The sequence below is a fragment of the Lutra lutra genome, chromosome X (assembly GCF_902655055.1).
Source record: "Lutra lutra chromosome X, mLutLut1.2, whole genome shotgun sequence".
Lineage (NCBI taxonomy): Eukaryota > Metazoa > Chordata > Mammalia > Carnivora > Mustelidae > Lutra > Lutra lutra.
In genome coordinates this window covers 12,218,287-12,233,763 of record NC_062296.1, presented here as the reverse complement: position 1 = coordinate 12,233,763, position 15,477 = coordinate 12,218,287, and the positions used below count along the sequence as shown (strand labels likewise).

General features: G+C 51.7%; 1 protein-coding gene across 1 annotated transcript; it reads right to left on the bottom strand.

Moving 5' to 3' along the window:
- Nucleotides 1-12,648: 12,648 nt before the first annotated feature.
- On the bottom strand, nucleotides 12,649-14,262 carry SOX3 (SRY-box transcription factor 3). Its single transcript, XM_047715727.1, has one exon. It carries the CDS (start codon nucleotides 14,124-14,126, stop codon nucleotides 12,789-12,791), a length of 1,338 nt encoding a protein of 445 aa, XP_047571683.1. The 5' UTR covers nucleotides 14,127-14,262; the 3' UTR covers nucleotides 12,649-12,788.
- Between the last annotated feature and the right edge of the window lie 1,215 nt (nucleotides 14,263-15,477).

Sequence of the window (15,477 nt, the reverse complement as noted above, 5' to 3'; positions counted from 1 at the left end):
TCAGTAGAAGGGGAAGAAGCCGGAGAGGAGAACCTTCTGCTGATCATACTTTGCTGCTCGTGAATAGCCTGGAGTCTGGAGCCCTGGAAATGGAAACCCTCGTACCCAGAAAGGAGAGTGCTGACCGGTCCTGTGGAAAATGGTGGCACCTACAATGGCCTGGGGTTGGGGGTGGTGTTCCAGAACCTTCCTGAGGGAGCCACAAACTTCTACGAGCAAACTCTCGTGGAAAAATGAAAAATGAACTCAGTTTCTTCAGGTTTCTTCAGCCAAGATTAGCATGTGATTCTCCCTACCTTGCTGTGGAGGAAGTTCGTGTTCTCATAAGTTGGAGACAGGACGAGGGCTTACTTGGACCCACAGAGGAGTGGAGAAGCATCACCTGCGAAGCTATTATTAAACTTCTGTTTTTCCCACCGTGAGAGAATCATAGATGTGGCAGGCGGACAAACAGCAGGGAGCCTAGGAGTAGTGAAGGCGCTTTGGCCAGATCTGCCACTGAAGAGCAGTGTGACCTTGGACCAGGCCTCTCCTTCCTCTCCTCAGGCCAGTCAAGTCTTCCTCACTGGAACTTCGGTCATCTATGGTCTTTTGTTCTTTTCTCTTGAAATTTCTTGCAGCTCCAGCATGGTTTGATTTTATTTGAGAAAATGGCAAACTTTCGTCAGGGGTCTCATGGTAGGTGCCAGGCACAGGGCACGTTCCTCAAATAGAACAATAGCCAATGAGCTTGGGAAACACAAAGGCAGGGAGAGTCAGGGCAGGCGTCTCAGAAGAGGTCAGCTGGGCCCTGAAGGATGAGGGGCAGAGGACTAGACTAGACTAGACTAAACTAGGCTAGAGAGGAACACACTCTTTACCTCATCTGAAATTCTGGAAAGGCTGGAAAGAAGCTGGTTTGTTTCTGGGAACCCGGAGGGAGGTGGGTAGTGGTAAGAAATGAGGCCAGAGACCTAAAGAGCCAAGAACAGATCATGGAGGACCTTGAATGACTCGTCAGCTGGGTTGGACTTTGTCCTGTGGGCAGCAGAGGTGGCCAACAGAGGTTTTTTTTGGAAGCGGAATTGCATAATAAGATTGTTTTTGCAGGAATATCATTCAGGTCTCAGTGTGGAGGATGGCCCGGTGTGGTGAGATACTGGGGGCCTGGAGGTCAGTGCGGACGCTAGTGCTTGAGTTATGTTTCAGACAAAGGACAAGGGCCCTCTGGTGGACAATGATCTCCACCTCCCAATATTCACACCCTTCTGTGATCCCCTCCCCTGGAGTGTAGGCTGGACCTACTGTCTCACTCCTAAGAAGAGAATATGGCAAAAGTGATGGGATATCACTTCCAAGATCAGGTTACAGAAAGACTGTGACTTTCCACACCAGCTGCCATGTTGTGAGCTGCCCTGTGGAGAGGCCCACATGGCAAATAACTGATGTTTCTGGTCAAAAGCCAGCAAGGACCACAGGGCCTTTCCACAGCCTCTTCAGTGAGCTGGGAAGTGGATCTTCTGAGGCAGGCCAACAGCCACTTTAGTGACCTTGGAAGCAGATCCTAGCCCAGGGGAGCCTTGGGACAACTGTACTCCCAGCCAACAGCTTGACCGCAGCCTTGTGAGAAACCCCGAGCTAGCTAGGCCATGCCTGGATTCCTAGTGCCCAGAAATGGTGAGGTCGTAGGGATCTGTTGCTTTAGGCTACTGACGTTTGGGCTAATTTCTTATGCAAGCCCCAGCTAATGCAGGGGGAATGAAGAACGGACGGATTCTGGAAATGTAAGAGGAAGTTGGGTTGGAGTGTGAGGGAAAAAGAAATGTCTAGGCATACATGGGTGCAGTTTAATTAGCATGGAAAGTAGAGTAGAAAGTAAAATGATGAGTTAGTTTGGTTCTGTCCAAGTTTGGGGACCCGTGGGACACTACAGTAAATATATTCAAGAGGCAGGTAGAGCCAAAGGTCTGAGGCTCAGGAAAATCATACGGACTGGGCTTTTGGGGTTATCAGTGCAGAGGTGGCTCAGGAAGTACAGAGACCAAGGCTAGACCTCTGGGGATATTCAACAGTTAAGAGACTGTCCTTTGTCATGAGAAAATTGTTGTTCTGGGGTGCCTGGGTGACTCAGTGGGTTAAAGCCTCTGCCTTCGGCTCAGGTCATGATCCCAGGGTCCTGGGATCGAGCCCCACATAGGGCTCTCTGCTCCTCGGGGAGCCTGCTTCCTCCTCTCTCTGCCTGCCTCTCTGCCTACTTGTGATCTCTGTCTGTCAAATAAATAAATAAAATCTTTAAAAAAAAAAAGAAAAGAAAATTTTTGTTCTCTCTCTGTGTGTGTGTGTGTGTGTGTGTGTATGTATCTTCTTCCAAGCAGTTACCATCCATTCTAAAATATTTTTCCTTCCTTGTCTCTGTTTGGGTCCCATTTCACCTCACTAAAGACTCCAAACATTACTGGACCTCTCCACCTTTCTTCTGCAAATGGCCCAAGTTCCACGTGCAAATCTGCTGCGGACTTCCCACTAGATTTCAGATGCTTTCACACTCAGCCTAATTTATTCTTTTCAAAGAAATCCTATAAAGTAACGGAGCAGGAGAGTTTGTTACTGGAAGAAATACAGTACATGGAAAGTCTAGAAGATGTCAGGTTGACCCGCAGATCTTTTTCCAGGGGTTGGTGGTGGTGAGAGTGTTTCTAGCTAACCTGCAGAATGTAAACAGAGCCTGCAGACAGACTGACAGACAGCTCTATCAGCCCTGCTGGAGGTGTTGACACCGCTATCCTACCCGGGGTGTGAGCACAGAAACTTGTTACCATGCCAAATTTTGCTGAACTGCTTGGCGCTTTGACATTACAGATATCCTGTTCCTGCACATTGAGACTCATAGAAGAATCTTAAAGTTAGAAGGCGCCTTAGAGGTCTTTTAAAAATAGAGAGCACAGGCTAACTGGGAATGTTTCAAACTACGTACTTGCAAGAAGTCAATGGTAGTTTCATTGAGCAATTACAGAGCAACACAGAATTCTTTTCGATTGCGAAGTATTAGTAGATGGAATTGCCTTTTATTACCATACAAAACCACACTAAATTTGATGGAGCAATACTTTGTTTGAACTGAAGTGAATATGGAGGCACTTGGGCTGGCTCGGTGGGAAAAGCATGCAACTCTTGATCTCAGGGTTGGAAGTTCCAGCCCCACATTGGATGCAGAGATTACCATATAACCCCTTAAAGATTTTATTTTTAAGTAATCTCTGCACTCAACGTGGGGCTTGAAATCCCAACCCCGAGACCGATAGTCTCATGCTCTACCAACTAAGCTAACCAGGTGCCCTGAAAACGACATATTTAAAAATAAATTAGCTCTTGGGACGCCTGGGTGGCTCAGTCTGTTAAGCATCTGCCTTCAGCTCAGGTGATGATCTCAGGGTCCTGGGATCAAGCCCTGTATCGGGCTCCCTGCTCAGCAGGGAGTTGGCTTCTCCCTCTGCCCCTGCCCCCACTCATGCACTTGCTCTCTCTCTCTCTCTCTCTCTCTCAAATAAATAAATAAAATCTTTTTAAAAATAAAAATAAATTAGCTTTTAATTAGGTTTTTTTAAACAGGAGCTTTTTTTCCTAATGAAGATTTCCTTTAAGCCACAAAGTATAGTTGAGCATTGGACAGCGCAGGTTTGAACCACATGGATCCACTCACATGTGGATTTATTTTCAGTAAGTACAGTACAGCACTATAAATGTATTTTCTCTCCTTTATAATTTTTTTCATAGCATGTTCTTTTCCCTAGCTTACTTTATTGTAAGAATACAGGATATAACACATAAAACATACAAAATATGTGTTAATGGACTGTGTTTGTCATCAATAAGGCTTCCAGTCAAGAGTAGGCTATTAGTAGTTAAGTTTTGGGGGAGTCAAAAGATACATGTGCATTTTCAACAGCATGCAAAAAGGTGGGGTAGGCACACCGGCCTCCACATTGTATGAAGGTCAACTGTACTCACTTTTTATTTATTATTTTTAAAAAGATTTTACTTATTTATATATATAGAGAGAGAGACAGCAAGAGAGGGAACACAAGCAGGGTGAGAGGGAGAAGGAGAATCAGGCTTCCCACTGAGCAGGGAGCCTGAGGCGGGTTCAGTGCATGGCTCGATCCCAGAACCTCGGGATCATGACCTGAGCCGAAGGCACACGCTCAACTGACTGAGCCACCCAGGCGCCCCGTACTCACTTTTTTTTTTTTTAAGATTATTTATTTATTTATTTGACAGAGATCACAAGTAGGCAGAGAGGCAGGCAGAGAGAGAGGGAGGAAGCAGGCTCCCTGCTGAGCAGAGAGCCCTATGCGGGCGCCGGGACTCGATCCCAGGACCCCGAGATCATGACCTGAGCTGAAGGCAGAAGCTTTCACCCACTGAGCCACCCAGGTGCCCCCTGTACTCACTTTTTAAAATGAGTTTTGAGGGGCTCCTGGGTGGCTCAGTCAGTTGAGCATGTCCCTTCGGCTCAGGTCATGATCCCGAGGTTCTGGGATCGAGCCATGCACTGAACCGGCCTCAGGCTCCCTACTCAGTGGGGAGTCTGCTTCTGCCTCCCCTGGCCTCCTCTGCTCCTGCTCTCTCCCTCACTCTCTCTCAAATAAATAAATAAAATCTTTAAAATAAGTTTTACTTTTTACAATAGTTTTATGGAAAAATTGGGAGGATAATACAGAGAGTTCCTATGTGTTGCCGTACGCAGTTTCCCCAATCATCAACATCTTATATTGGTATGGTACATACCAATAACATATCAATATTTGTTATGTTATGATATATATGGTAATAACATATTATGATATATGATATGATATATCATATATTTTTATATATGATAATAAATATATATATGATATTATTCCTCAATAAACTCCACACTTTATTTATATTTCCTCATTTTTTTCCCCTAAAGTCCTTTTACTCTTCCAGGATCCTATCCAGGATACCACATGACATTTACATTGCATTTAGTAGGTTGTGAGGGTTTCAGACTTCCCTTGTGTTTGATGACAGCATTGAGGATTGCTGGTCAGGTATTTCGTAGAATATCCCTTAATTAGGATTTAACTGATGTCTTTCTCATTATTAGGCTGATTATAGGTTTGGGGGAGGGAGACCACAGAGGAAAAGTGCCGTCTTCATCACATCACATGGATGATACATACTATTAACATGACTTATCACGGTTGATGTTGACCTTGATCTTCTGGCTGAGGTAGTGTTTGTCAGGTTTCTCCACCGCAAAGTTACTTTTTCCCGCTTTCCATACAATTCTCTTTGAAAGGTAGTCACTTTGAGAAGCCCACCCTTAAGGGATGGGGATTTACTCCACCCCCCTGAAGCCAGGGCTTTTGCATAAGCCCCTACTTTGCAAATAAACTATTTGTTTACAGAAACTCTTTTGATTTCTTCTGCACTGATTTGTCTTTTCCCCTCCCCTCATTTATGTATTAATTATTTATATCAGTATACATACATGGACATTTGTTGTATATTTTGGGTTATAATTCCATACTACTTTATTAACTTTTTTGCTCAAATTGTTCCAGATTTGGTCATTGGGAGCTCTTTTAGTTGGCTTCTGTGTCTGACACATCTCCATCACTGTGGTCTGTCCTTCCTTCCTTCCTTGCCTTCCTTCTTACCTTTCTGTACTTTCTGGCACTACAGGATGCTCTAGACTCATTTTGTATATTTCTGGCCCCAGTCCTAGAATCTAGAATCAGTCATTTTCCAGAAGAGTCCTGGTTCTTCTCAAGGAAAAATGGTATTAGGAGCTAAAATCTGGATACTAGGTGTGCTGGTTACTACTGGGATTTCCTTGCCACTAGGCCTTCTTATCAGTTGACAGAGCTAGGTAATATACATATGTATGCTAAACTGTATATATACAAGTACTCAATTCCTTTTTTTAAAGATTTTATTTATTTATTTATTTGAGAGAGAGAGCGAGAGAGCCCAAGGGTGGGGGAAGAGGCAGTGGGAGAGGGAGAAGCAGAATCCGCACTGAGCGGGGAGCCTGACCTGGGGCCTGGGGCTCAATTCCAGGACCCTGAGATCATGATCTGAGCCAAAGGCAGAGGCTTAACTGGCTGAGCCACCCAGGCGCCCCTCAATTCCTTTTTATTGCAGAAAAATATTCCATTGTATGGATATATCTCATTTTATTTATCCATTAATCAGTTAAAAGACAATTAGGTTGTTTCTGCTTTTTGACTATTATACATAGTGCTGCTCTGAACAGTAACATACAGATCTTTGTGTAGATTTTGTGTAGATGTATGTTTTCATTTCTCTTGGTTTTTCCTAGTAGAATTCCCAGGTCATATGGTAACTCAGGGTTTAATTTTTTGAGGAACTGCCAGACTGTTTTTCGAAGTGACTTTACTATTTTATATTCCCACCAGCACTGCATAAGGAATCTAATTTCTCGGCATCCTCAGCCACACTTGCTTTGCCTATTTTTAAATTACTATTATAGCCGTCCTTGCGGTGCTGTCTCTGGTTTTGACTTGCACTTCTCTGATGACTAATGATGTTCAGCATCTTTTCGTGGTTTGTCAGCTACTTGTATATTCTCTTTGGAATAATACCTGTTCAAGGCCTTCGCTCATTTTCAATTGGGCATTTTTTTATTATTGAGTTTTAACTTTTTATATAGTCTGGATGCAGGCCCCTTATCCTATATATGATTTTCACATTTTTTCTCCTAGTCTATGGGTTGTCTCTTCACCTTCTTGATGATGTCCTTTGAAGCAAAAGAGGTTTTTTTGGCCAAGTTCAATTTATCTATTTTTTCCTTTGTGTTTATGCTTTTGGTGTCATAGTGTTTGTTTGTTTTTAATGTGGATGTCTTATTTTGCCTTCTTTCCATGGCAAGCGCTGGCCTCAGCAATGAGGAACATCACTTGTGATGGTGGGAAGTACAGAATCTGACCAGGGGGTGTAAGTTCCTCCCTAAAGGATCAACAGGCTACTAACCAAGGTGATAATCATACTAACACACACTGTACAACGGCCGGGTGTCAGGCACCATACTCGCTGTCAGAGCATCTTTTTTGTTGTTTTGTTGTTGTTGTTTTTAAGATTTTATTTATTTATTTGACAGAGATCACAAGTAGGCAGAGAGGCAGGCAGAGAGAGAGGGAAGCAGGCTCCCCGCTGAGCAGAGACCCTGATGTGGGGCTCGATCCCAGGACCCTAGGATCACGACCTGAGTCGAAGGCGGAGGCTTTAACCCACTGAGCCACCCAGGCGCCCCTGTTGTTGTTTTGAATCCTCGCGAGAGACCAGAGACATTGTTGTTTCTGCTTGACATTTGAAGAACTTGCGACTCAGGGTAAGTCATGTCCTCAAAGCCTATAGCTGCTAAGGAATGGAGCCAGGGTGGCAAATTCCGTCTTGATTTTCATGGGCTTGCACTGATCCCATTAGCTTCAAGCCCCCACGGCCCTCATTCCTTAAACATGCAGTAAACCCTCCACATACATTTTTGAGAGCCTACTACGGAATAGGCACTGTGCTAGGTACCTAGAAGCCAGGAGGGAGACAGATAACAGAATCACACCAATAAACGTAAATTGACCATTGGGATCAGTGTTTGACGTAACCTAGGGCTATGAGAGCTGTAACAAGGGGATCTGTCCTATTCCGAAGGAAGGCATCATGGACGGCTTCCCAGAAGCGATGCTAGGGCTGAGATCTTCTGGAGGGCTTTAGATCATCTGAGGGAAGAGCTTGAGAAAGAACATTCCTGGAAAAGGGAATAGCACATCAAAAGCCCCAAGGCAGGAAAGAAATGATATATTTTTGCTAGGAGATTTTGTCATCAGGAAATCTGCATTTTATGCACAGATTTGGGCAAATCCCGCAAGATGAAATCTCACAAAACGAGATGGCTACCGTGTAGAGCAATCTTTATCTTAGTCAATGGATGGCCATTAAAATTGGTTTAGATGTGAAACTATCAGGAACTATGATTTATTTACTCAGCAGACATTGCCCAAAGGAATCCTGGCGGGGGTTGAGGGAGGGAAAATAGTTGAGCTCAGAGAGATGGGCAGGCGTTGAATCAAGCAAAGCTTTGGAGGAGTTGGTACAGTTTTTCGAGAGCCGTCCGGAGGAAGCCACCGGAAGGTTATTAAGATGGGAAGCGACAACGATAGGGTTTGTGTTTGGGAAGTTGGAGGGAACATTCTATGGAGAAAACATGTAGGCGAACAGTGGGGAAGCAGGAGCAGGTCAGAGGCCATGGCGGTGGTCCCGGCAAGAAATGTCAGCAGTGTGGATGAGGAGGGTGGCCAAGGGGCGGAGGGACACAGCATAGCGCGTCCATTCGCTGGTGGGTACTCACCCAGCCCTTCCTTCACGGGGCCTGGGACCCCACCTAAGTAAGGGCTTACTTCCTGCCCCTCTCCTAAGGGGGCAGTGAGGGTTGCTTAGGCCCCCAGGTTTATGTGCCTCCTGGTTCCTCAGTGGCACCTGCTTCCCACAGCCCCGGCTGTTCAGCTTGGCTCCCAAGGAGGTCTTTTTCTCCAGTGAGTGGGTCTGAAGAATGAAGGAGCCGTCACTAATCTGATCCTGCTCCTGCTTACTGAGGAGGGCGCCTGGCGGGGGGTTGCTCTGGTGTGCTCGTCCTGCCTGTGTTCACTGCAGGCCCCAACCCTGAGGAGGAGAGCAGGAGGATTACTGCTCCTGGGGCTCCCTGCCCCCCTCCTCACCCCAAAACAAATGAAGGGAAAGCTGGAACGTTCTTCTTTCACATGGAGACACATTTCTGTATTTGTGATAGGGAGAGAATTATTTTTAACCTGACTTTTCTGGTGATAACAGGAATACAATCCTATCAGAGGAAATTGGAAAGTATGAGAACATAAAAGGAAGACTAACCAGTATTCATAATACTACCCTGCATTTTTGCATATTTTTCCAGTCATATATCCTTATTGCTAAATAGGTCATACACACTGAACATACTTTTGTGTATCTTGCTCTTTTCCTTTTGTGTTTTAAACATTTCCCTGTCATTAAAATCTCTCCGCACACAATTTTTAATATCTGCAAAGAAGCCTTTTTTGAAAACATATTTTAAACAACATTTTCTTATTTGTTGGACATTTGGCTTGTGCGTAACTTTTACCATTTAAGGAGTTCTGTGACGAACGTCTGTTTACAAATGTTGGTCTACGTTTTGGATGCCCTCTCCCCCACTGTAGATTTCTAGAAGGGAGATTAATGAGGGCAGTTGTGTGGAGAGGACAGGGAAGAAAATCTCTATATGGGATAATTCTTACCACAAGGTAGCTCCCCCCCCCCCCCGCCCCACCCCGGCCCCCAGTCAGGAGAAAGCTAAAAAAGATGGGCTGGTCTCTTCTACTGTGTAAGGACCTCGTGCTTCCCACTTTAGATCTCCTTTCTCCTAGCCCTGGCTTCTAGGTGTCTGTGTCAGGAATGACCTCTTCTGTAGAGACACCACTGCATTGTGGGCCTACGAGGCAGCTGGGGCTGGGATTTCAGGGGTTTCTCTCTGTCTTGTGGTGGAACAGAGAGCCCTGCGGGCCTGGGGGTCTGGTTCTTCTGTGCCCCAGCCCAGCAATCCTGAGCACTCTTTCCCCCTTAGGAGCCAGTTTCATCTAGGGAAATAAGATAGAAGAGGCAGGAGCCGGGGTTTGACCACTTAAGAGCAGAAAGAAACCTTATTTTAAGTTAAATCTTACCAGAACCCCAATCTGTACAACAGAGGAAGGGGCAGTTGTTGGGCAAGAGGTGTGTGTGGGAGGAGTGGGAGCTGGGAGGGGTGCTCTAGTTGGAAAACTCTGGCCTGGAAGATGGAAGTTTCACTCCGGTTTAGGCTCAGTTCTCCTCCCTTCCCTAACACCAAAGTTTAAAAAGAGAGAGAGAGATATCTTTCATCTATATTTAAATTCTGCAAACGTGCTGATTGATGAAATCTTTTTTCTTAAAGACAACTTGGAAACCAGACAAGTGGAGCACAAAGCCACGGGTGCTCCAAGAGGGAGTGAGCAGTATATGAACCCCGCTGAAAGGGGGACCCTGGCACTTCTAAGAAAGCAGCAGCACAATGGACTCTCCGAAAGGAGCCGCGTCAGTTTCTTCCCCCCGTAGGCACCGCCCCCTCAGTGGGGGGGAAACTGCTTGTTTTCACCCTCCCTTTCCTGGAGTCACTTCAGACCAAACTTGCGTCCACAATCGCTAGCAATTTGAACCCAGAGTAACCTACAGCCAGGTATTTTACTGAGGCCCAAACACTGCGAAAGATATGAATAGGGGGGTGGAGATGACAAGAGAGGGACGGCCCTGGGGGACGTTGGAGCACCGGGGCGACGGTGTGTGTGTGTGTGTGTGTGTGTGTGTGTGTGTGTGTGTGGCGGGGCGGGTGGGGGGTTGAAGGGCAGTAGTGAGGGCTCCCCGCCCGGGCAGCCTGTGGGTTTGCTACCATCCCAGCGGCAAGAGTTGCAGCACCCACCAGCCAGGAGGGGCTCGGGGTCTGTGACCCCGGAATGGAGACTGGAAGGGTGTGGAACGGAGACCTCGCCCGAACCCTGTCCCGGACGCGGCAGGCCCGGGAGGAGCAATGGGTGGGGTGGAGGGCACAGCGCGGGGGTCTGTGCATCACCGCCGGTTGCCTTCCCAGCTCGAGCTGCAAAGTACCGGGCGGGGCGCGTTGGGTTGGGGGGGGGGGGGGGGGGGCGGAGACAGTGCCCCCGTCTGCGGGGGAGGGGTGGCGCTGCCTTCTCTGGAAGACCCGACCTTTCTTGGAGAGGCGTGGTGAGCTTAGTCTCCAGGATCCGCAGTGATGTGTAAAAAGCGGGCACGACCCCCGAAGCGGTAGAAAGCCTCCGCCCCTCCCCCTGAGGCCCGCCCAGGCCCGCAGGTGAATGGCTGGCCCGCACAAAGAAAGCCGGTTGGAAATGTGGAATTCGGACCAATTTATGGGAGAGTCTGTCGCCCAGAGTCCCGGCAGACCTCAAGCAAAGAAACCTGTGATCAAGAGTGGATGAGGATAAGAACGGTGCACCAGGCCAAGCTTATTGGAAAGACCGAGTTTAGTTATTCTGGGATAGCGAGGTAACAGGATTAAAGGGATTAAGGAAATCACCTCAAACAGCTGAGGAGGGGGTAAAAAAACACTGGTTTTATTTGTTTTCTTCCTAGGCCCCAAACAGATACACTGGGGCGGTGTGGCCGGGCGCGAAACGAAAGGCCTTTCGGGGGGCACGGTGGAATTCCTAAGGGTCAGGGATTGGGGGGAAGCCAAGGGGGGTGGGGAGGAGTAGAAAGCGGGCTGGAGGTTTGGGATGAGAGAGAGCTTCTTCTGGAAAACAAATAGGTGGTCTGGGTTGACAAGTCAAAAAGAAAAAGCCAGTGGAGGAGTTTTAGAGATCTTTTCAAGTGTGAGGTGCACTTTTAAAAACCCAGCGTTCTAGTGTTGAAGCTCCTGCCGCTCCAGCCACCACGGTTGAAATGCACTTACTTCCTGCTCGGGATCCCTGTAACCATTTATTTTTAATAGGATAATTGAGATTTCCGAAGGATTTTCGTTTTGTAAATATTTCTGCTCGGCTCAAATGTCTTCCCGCCCCAGTGCACAAAGGTAAACGTGCCCCCTACTTCTGGCCGGTTTCCGCGGCCGCGGGCAGCCACTCCCCGCCCCGCGTGGCTGCCGCGGCAGACACTCCTTCAGCGGGCGCTGCCCGCTATCAACAAGTGCATGGCCGCGGGGTGTTCGGCTCAGCGAGCGGGTGCCGGCTCCCGCACACGCTCCCGGAAGACCAACCGCCTGCTCCTTGGAGTTTCCGTAGCAAGGATCGGGAGCTGGAGTCTTTTGGATGACCAGGAGTCAGAAACCCTCTCGGATCACGCTCGCTGCCCCCACCCCTGCCCCTGCAGGACGGGACCATGACTCTTAATACCGAGTGATGGTTCCCTCCCCGACCCGCGGAGAGTTTCAGGCCCGCAAAATTATCAGGACTCCATTACGTTGGTTATAAAATTTATTGATCTCTCATTTAGGAATTAAGAGTAAAACCTTGGAAAACCTGAAACAAAATAGCCCCTTCCCCACCACCCAAACGAAATCCGAATACATTAGCGCGACGAAATATCAAACAGATCACGGCAGAAATCACGAACTCAACAGCCTAAATGCGGACTGGACAGAAGCTGTCCCCCGGCCAGGGGCGGCGAGGCGGGAGACACACGCACACCTGGCTATAAATTAACATTGGCCTGAGCTGCCGCGCCATTCCGCGCGGTCAGCCCCCCCAAAAACCCACGAGGAAAACCGATGCAACGCGACGAGGGGAGGAGGCGTTGCCGTTCTCAGGCCAGCCTCCCCGAGAGAGCACGTTTCTCTTATTCACTCACTCCTTGGCTAACAGACAACTAACGAGACAACATTTTCAAATGCAACAGAAAAACCCAGGAACCCAGGAGGAGGAGGAGGAGGAGGAGGAGGAGGGGGGCTGCTTTTTCTCTGCAAACATCACAGCGATTCCCAGTCTACAAAAGGGGAGGGAGGGGCAGCGGCGAGGAGCAGGCGAGCTCTAGAAAGTCCCATTTCCGCTGCTCCGGACTTCTTTTCGCTTTCGTACAAAACCCGACAGCTACAGCAAAACTTTCTGTCCTCCCCATCATCGGTACAAGGCAACAGTCCCAGGCAAGCAAAGCTAAACAACAAGGCGTCCCAACTTGGGGGTGCGGGGCGGGATGGGGGCGGAGGGGCGGCGCGCGCAGGCAGGCGCTCAGATGTGGGTCAGCGGCACCGTGCCGTTGACGGCAGTCCCAGCGCCCTGGTAGTGCTGGTGTACGCTGTGCAGGCGGCCGCCGGGCAGCGGCGAGGCGGCGTCGGCCGCGTCCCCGCCGGGTGGCAGGTACATGCTGATCATGTCGCGCAGGTCGCCGAGGCACGCGCGCTGCGAGTGCGATGTGATGGCGGGCGGCGGCGAGCTGGGTTCGGTCTTCACCACCGTGCCCATGGGGCCCAGGCTCATGGCGGCGGCGGCGGCGGCCGCGGCGGCGGCGGTGGCGGGCTGCTGCCCGTAGGCGGCGGCTGCGGCGGCGGCGGCCGAGGGCGCCATGCCCCCGTAGCCCGAGGCGGCGGCGGCGGCTGCGGCGGCGTTCATGTAGCTCTGGGCGCCGGGCGGCATCATGGGGCTGTACTGCAGGCCGGCCATGTCGTAGCGGTGCATCTGCGGCAGCGCGGGCGGCGGCGGCGGGCTGCTCATGGTCGCGGGCTGCGCGTAGCCCAGCTGCTCCTGCACCAGCGAGTATGCGCCGTTGGCCCAGCCGTTCACGTGTGTGTACGTGTCCAGGCGCTGGCCCACGCCCACCGGGCTGCTGGCGGCGGCGGCCGCGGCGGCGGCGGCGGCGGCGGCGGCCGCGCCGGGGGGCAGCAGGCCTCCGGGCAGGGAGTACTTGTCCTTCTTGAGCAGCGTCTTGGTCTTGCGGCGCGGCCGGTACTTGTAGTCCGGGTACTCTTTCATGTGTACGGCGCGCAGTCGCTTGGCCTCGTCGATGAACGGCCGCTTCTCGGCGTCGGTCAGCAGTTTCCAGTCGGCGCCCAGGCGCTTGCTGATCTCGGAGTTGTGCATCTTGGGGTTCTCCAGGGCCATCTTGCGCCGCTGTCCGCGGGACCACACCATGAAGGCGTTCATGGGCCTCTTCACGCGGTCCTGGTCGCCGCCCCCGCCCCCGCCACTCGAGCCCCCGCCGCTGCCGCCGCCTGCGTTCGCGCCGCTGCCTGCGTTCGCGCTGCTCTTGCCTGCGCCGCCGGGGGCTGCGGGGCCACCTGCGCCCGCCGCAGGGGTGGGTGGCCCCACCGGGTTCTTGAGCTCGGTCTCCAGCAGGCTGTACATGGCCGGGGCGGGAAGTAGGTGCGCCAGAGTGGCGGGAGGAGAAGGCGCTCCCGGAGCTGGAGCGGCCACGGTGAAAAGGCCCGGGGACTCCGTCGGAGGGGTGCTCGGGGGCCGGTGGGCCGGCGAGTCAGGCGGGAAGGGCAGGCTTGCCAAAGTGCTCCGCGCCAAGTCGGCAGGAACCCGCAGGCTACTCGCACCTGATGCGTTGTCTCGAGCTGGCCGCATTCGCAGTCTGGCCGGGCGCTCGCCGGCTCCCTTATATATACCTGCTCCGATCCCCCGGGGTTGGGACTCGGTCCGCCCCTCGCCACCGGGAGGCCCGGTGATTGACAGGCTCACAGTGATGCGCCCTGGCCAATCATCACGGAGTCCCCGTGCGGCCCCAGTGGAAAAAAAAAGTTCGGGGAGCCCTTTCGTTCACCCCCACGCCCCTCTTGGGCCCGGTGACGTGACGAGAGTTATTCAGGAGGCGGGAGTCCCAGAGAGCCGCTCAGAGACCACCAATTATTGTCTCAAAAAGTTTGAAAGAACGAAACTCGAGGAAGTGACGGAGGGGGGAGGGGGCGCGCGAGCAGGATTGGGGGGAGGGGGCAGAGGGGCGCCCTCGGGGTTCAGAAAGCCACTTTGCAGCCCCATCAGGACCGAGCGGTGCCTGGTACCGGGGCCACCCTGCAAAGCATCCAGCCGTCTGCGCGGAGGTCCTCCGACCGCTTCTGCTGCCAGCGATAGGGACACAGGGCATCGCCAGTTACCCCGGCGAGCTTGGGGACTCAGGGCGCGACGGAGGCTCCGAGAAGCCCTCCCTGGAATCGACCGCTGTCCCAGCAGGACCCTCTGCCGGGAAGCCGCGGGCCTGCGCGCCCAGGATGGAGCCTGGATGAGGGACCCGGGCACGGGAGACAGGCTTCAGAACCGCGGAGCGCACTGGGGTTGTGACGCTCTCCGCGGGCTTGAGTGAAGGCGAGCAGTCAGCCGCCTGCTGCCTGGGCCGGGCGGAGGCGCTCACATGCGGTGGTGCGGAGAGTGTGTGGGGGGCGGAGGGGGTGAACCGGCCTCCGCTCTCTCGCTCCAGGCCCCCGCTTAGCGGCCCCTTTTTGTCTCTGCTCTCTGGCCATTTCGGTTTTTCCAGTCCGATGCCCCTGAGGGGGAGGGTCGGGCCCCTTGGAAAATCCGTTTTCATGGCAACACGGAGCCTCTCCAAGTGAAAGAAAAGTTTCTTGGAGGTTGGGGCGGGGGGACGGTGGCCGGAGAGGAGCCGAGGCCGTCCTCGGGGCGGACCGCCGGGCCCCCTCCACTGGCCGCGCACCTGCCAGGACCACTGAGCGCTGCTCTCGCTGCGCAGCCGCGCCGCCTCCCCGGGGAGCAGGCTCTGCTAACGGATTCCGTCCCTCTCCTTTTTTGTTTTACAGCCATCCTGGCCAGAGCCTCGAGACTCCGAGCGGGACATTCACCCGCATGTCATGTTGTCTGCCAAAGACTAGTGTCTCGGGAGCCCAGGCTGCGGGTAGAGGGAACCCGGACATTCGCCTTCGCCAGCCTGAGCGAGTGGCACAGCGTTCGAAACTCCCGGAGACGC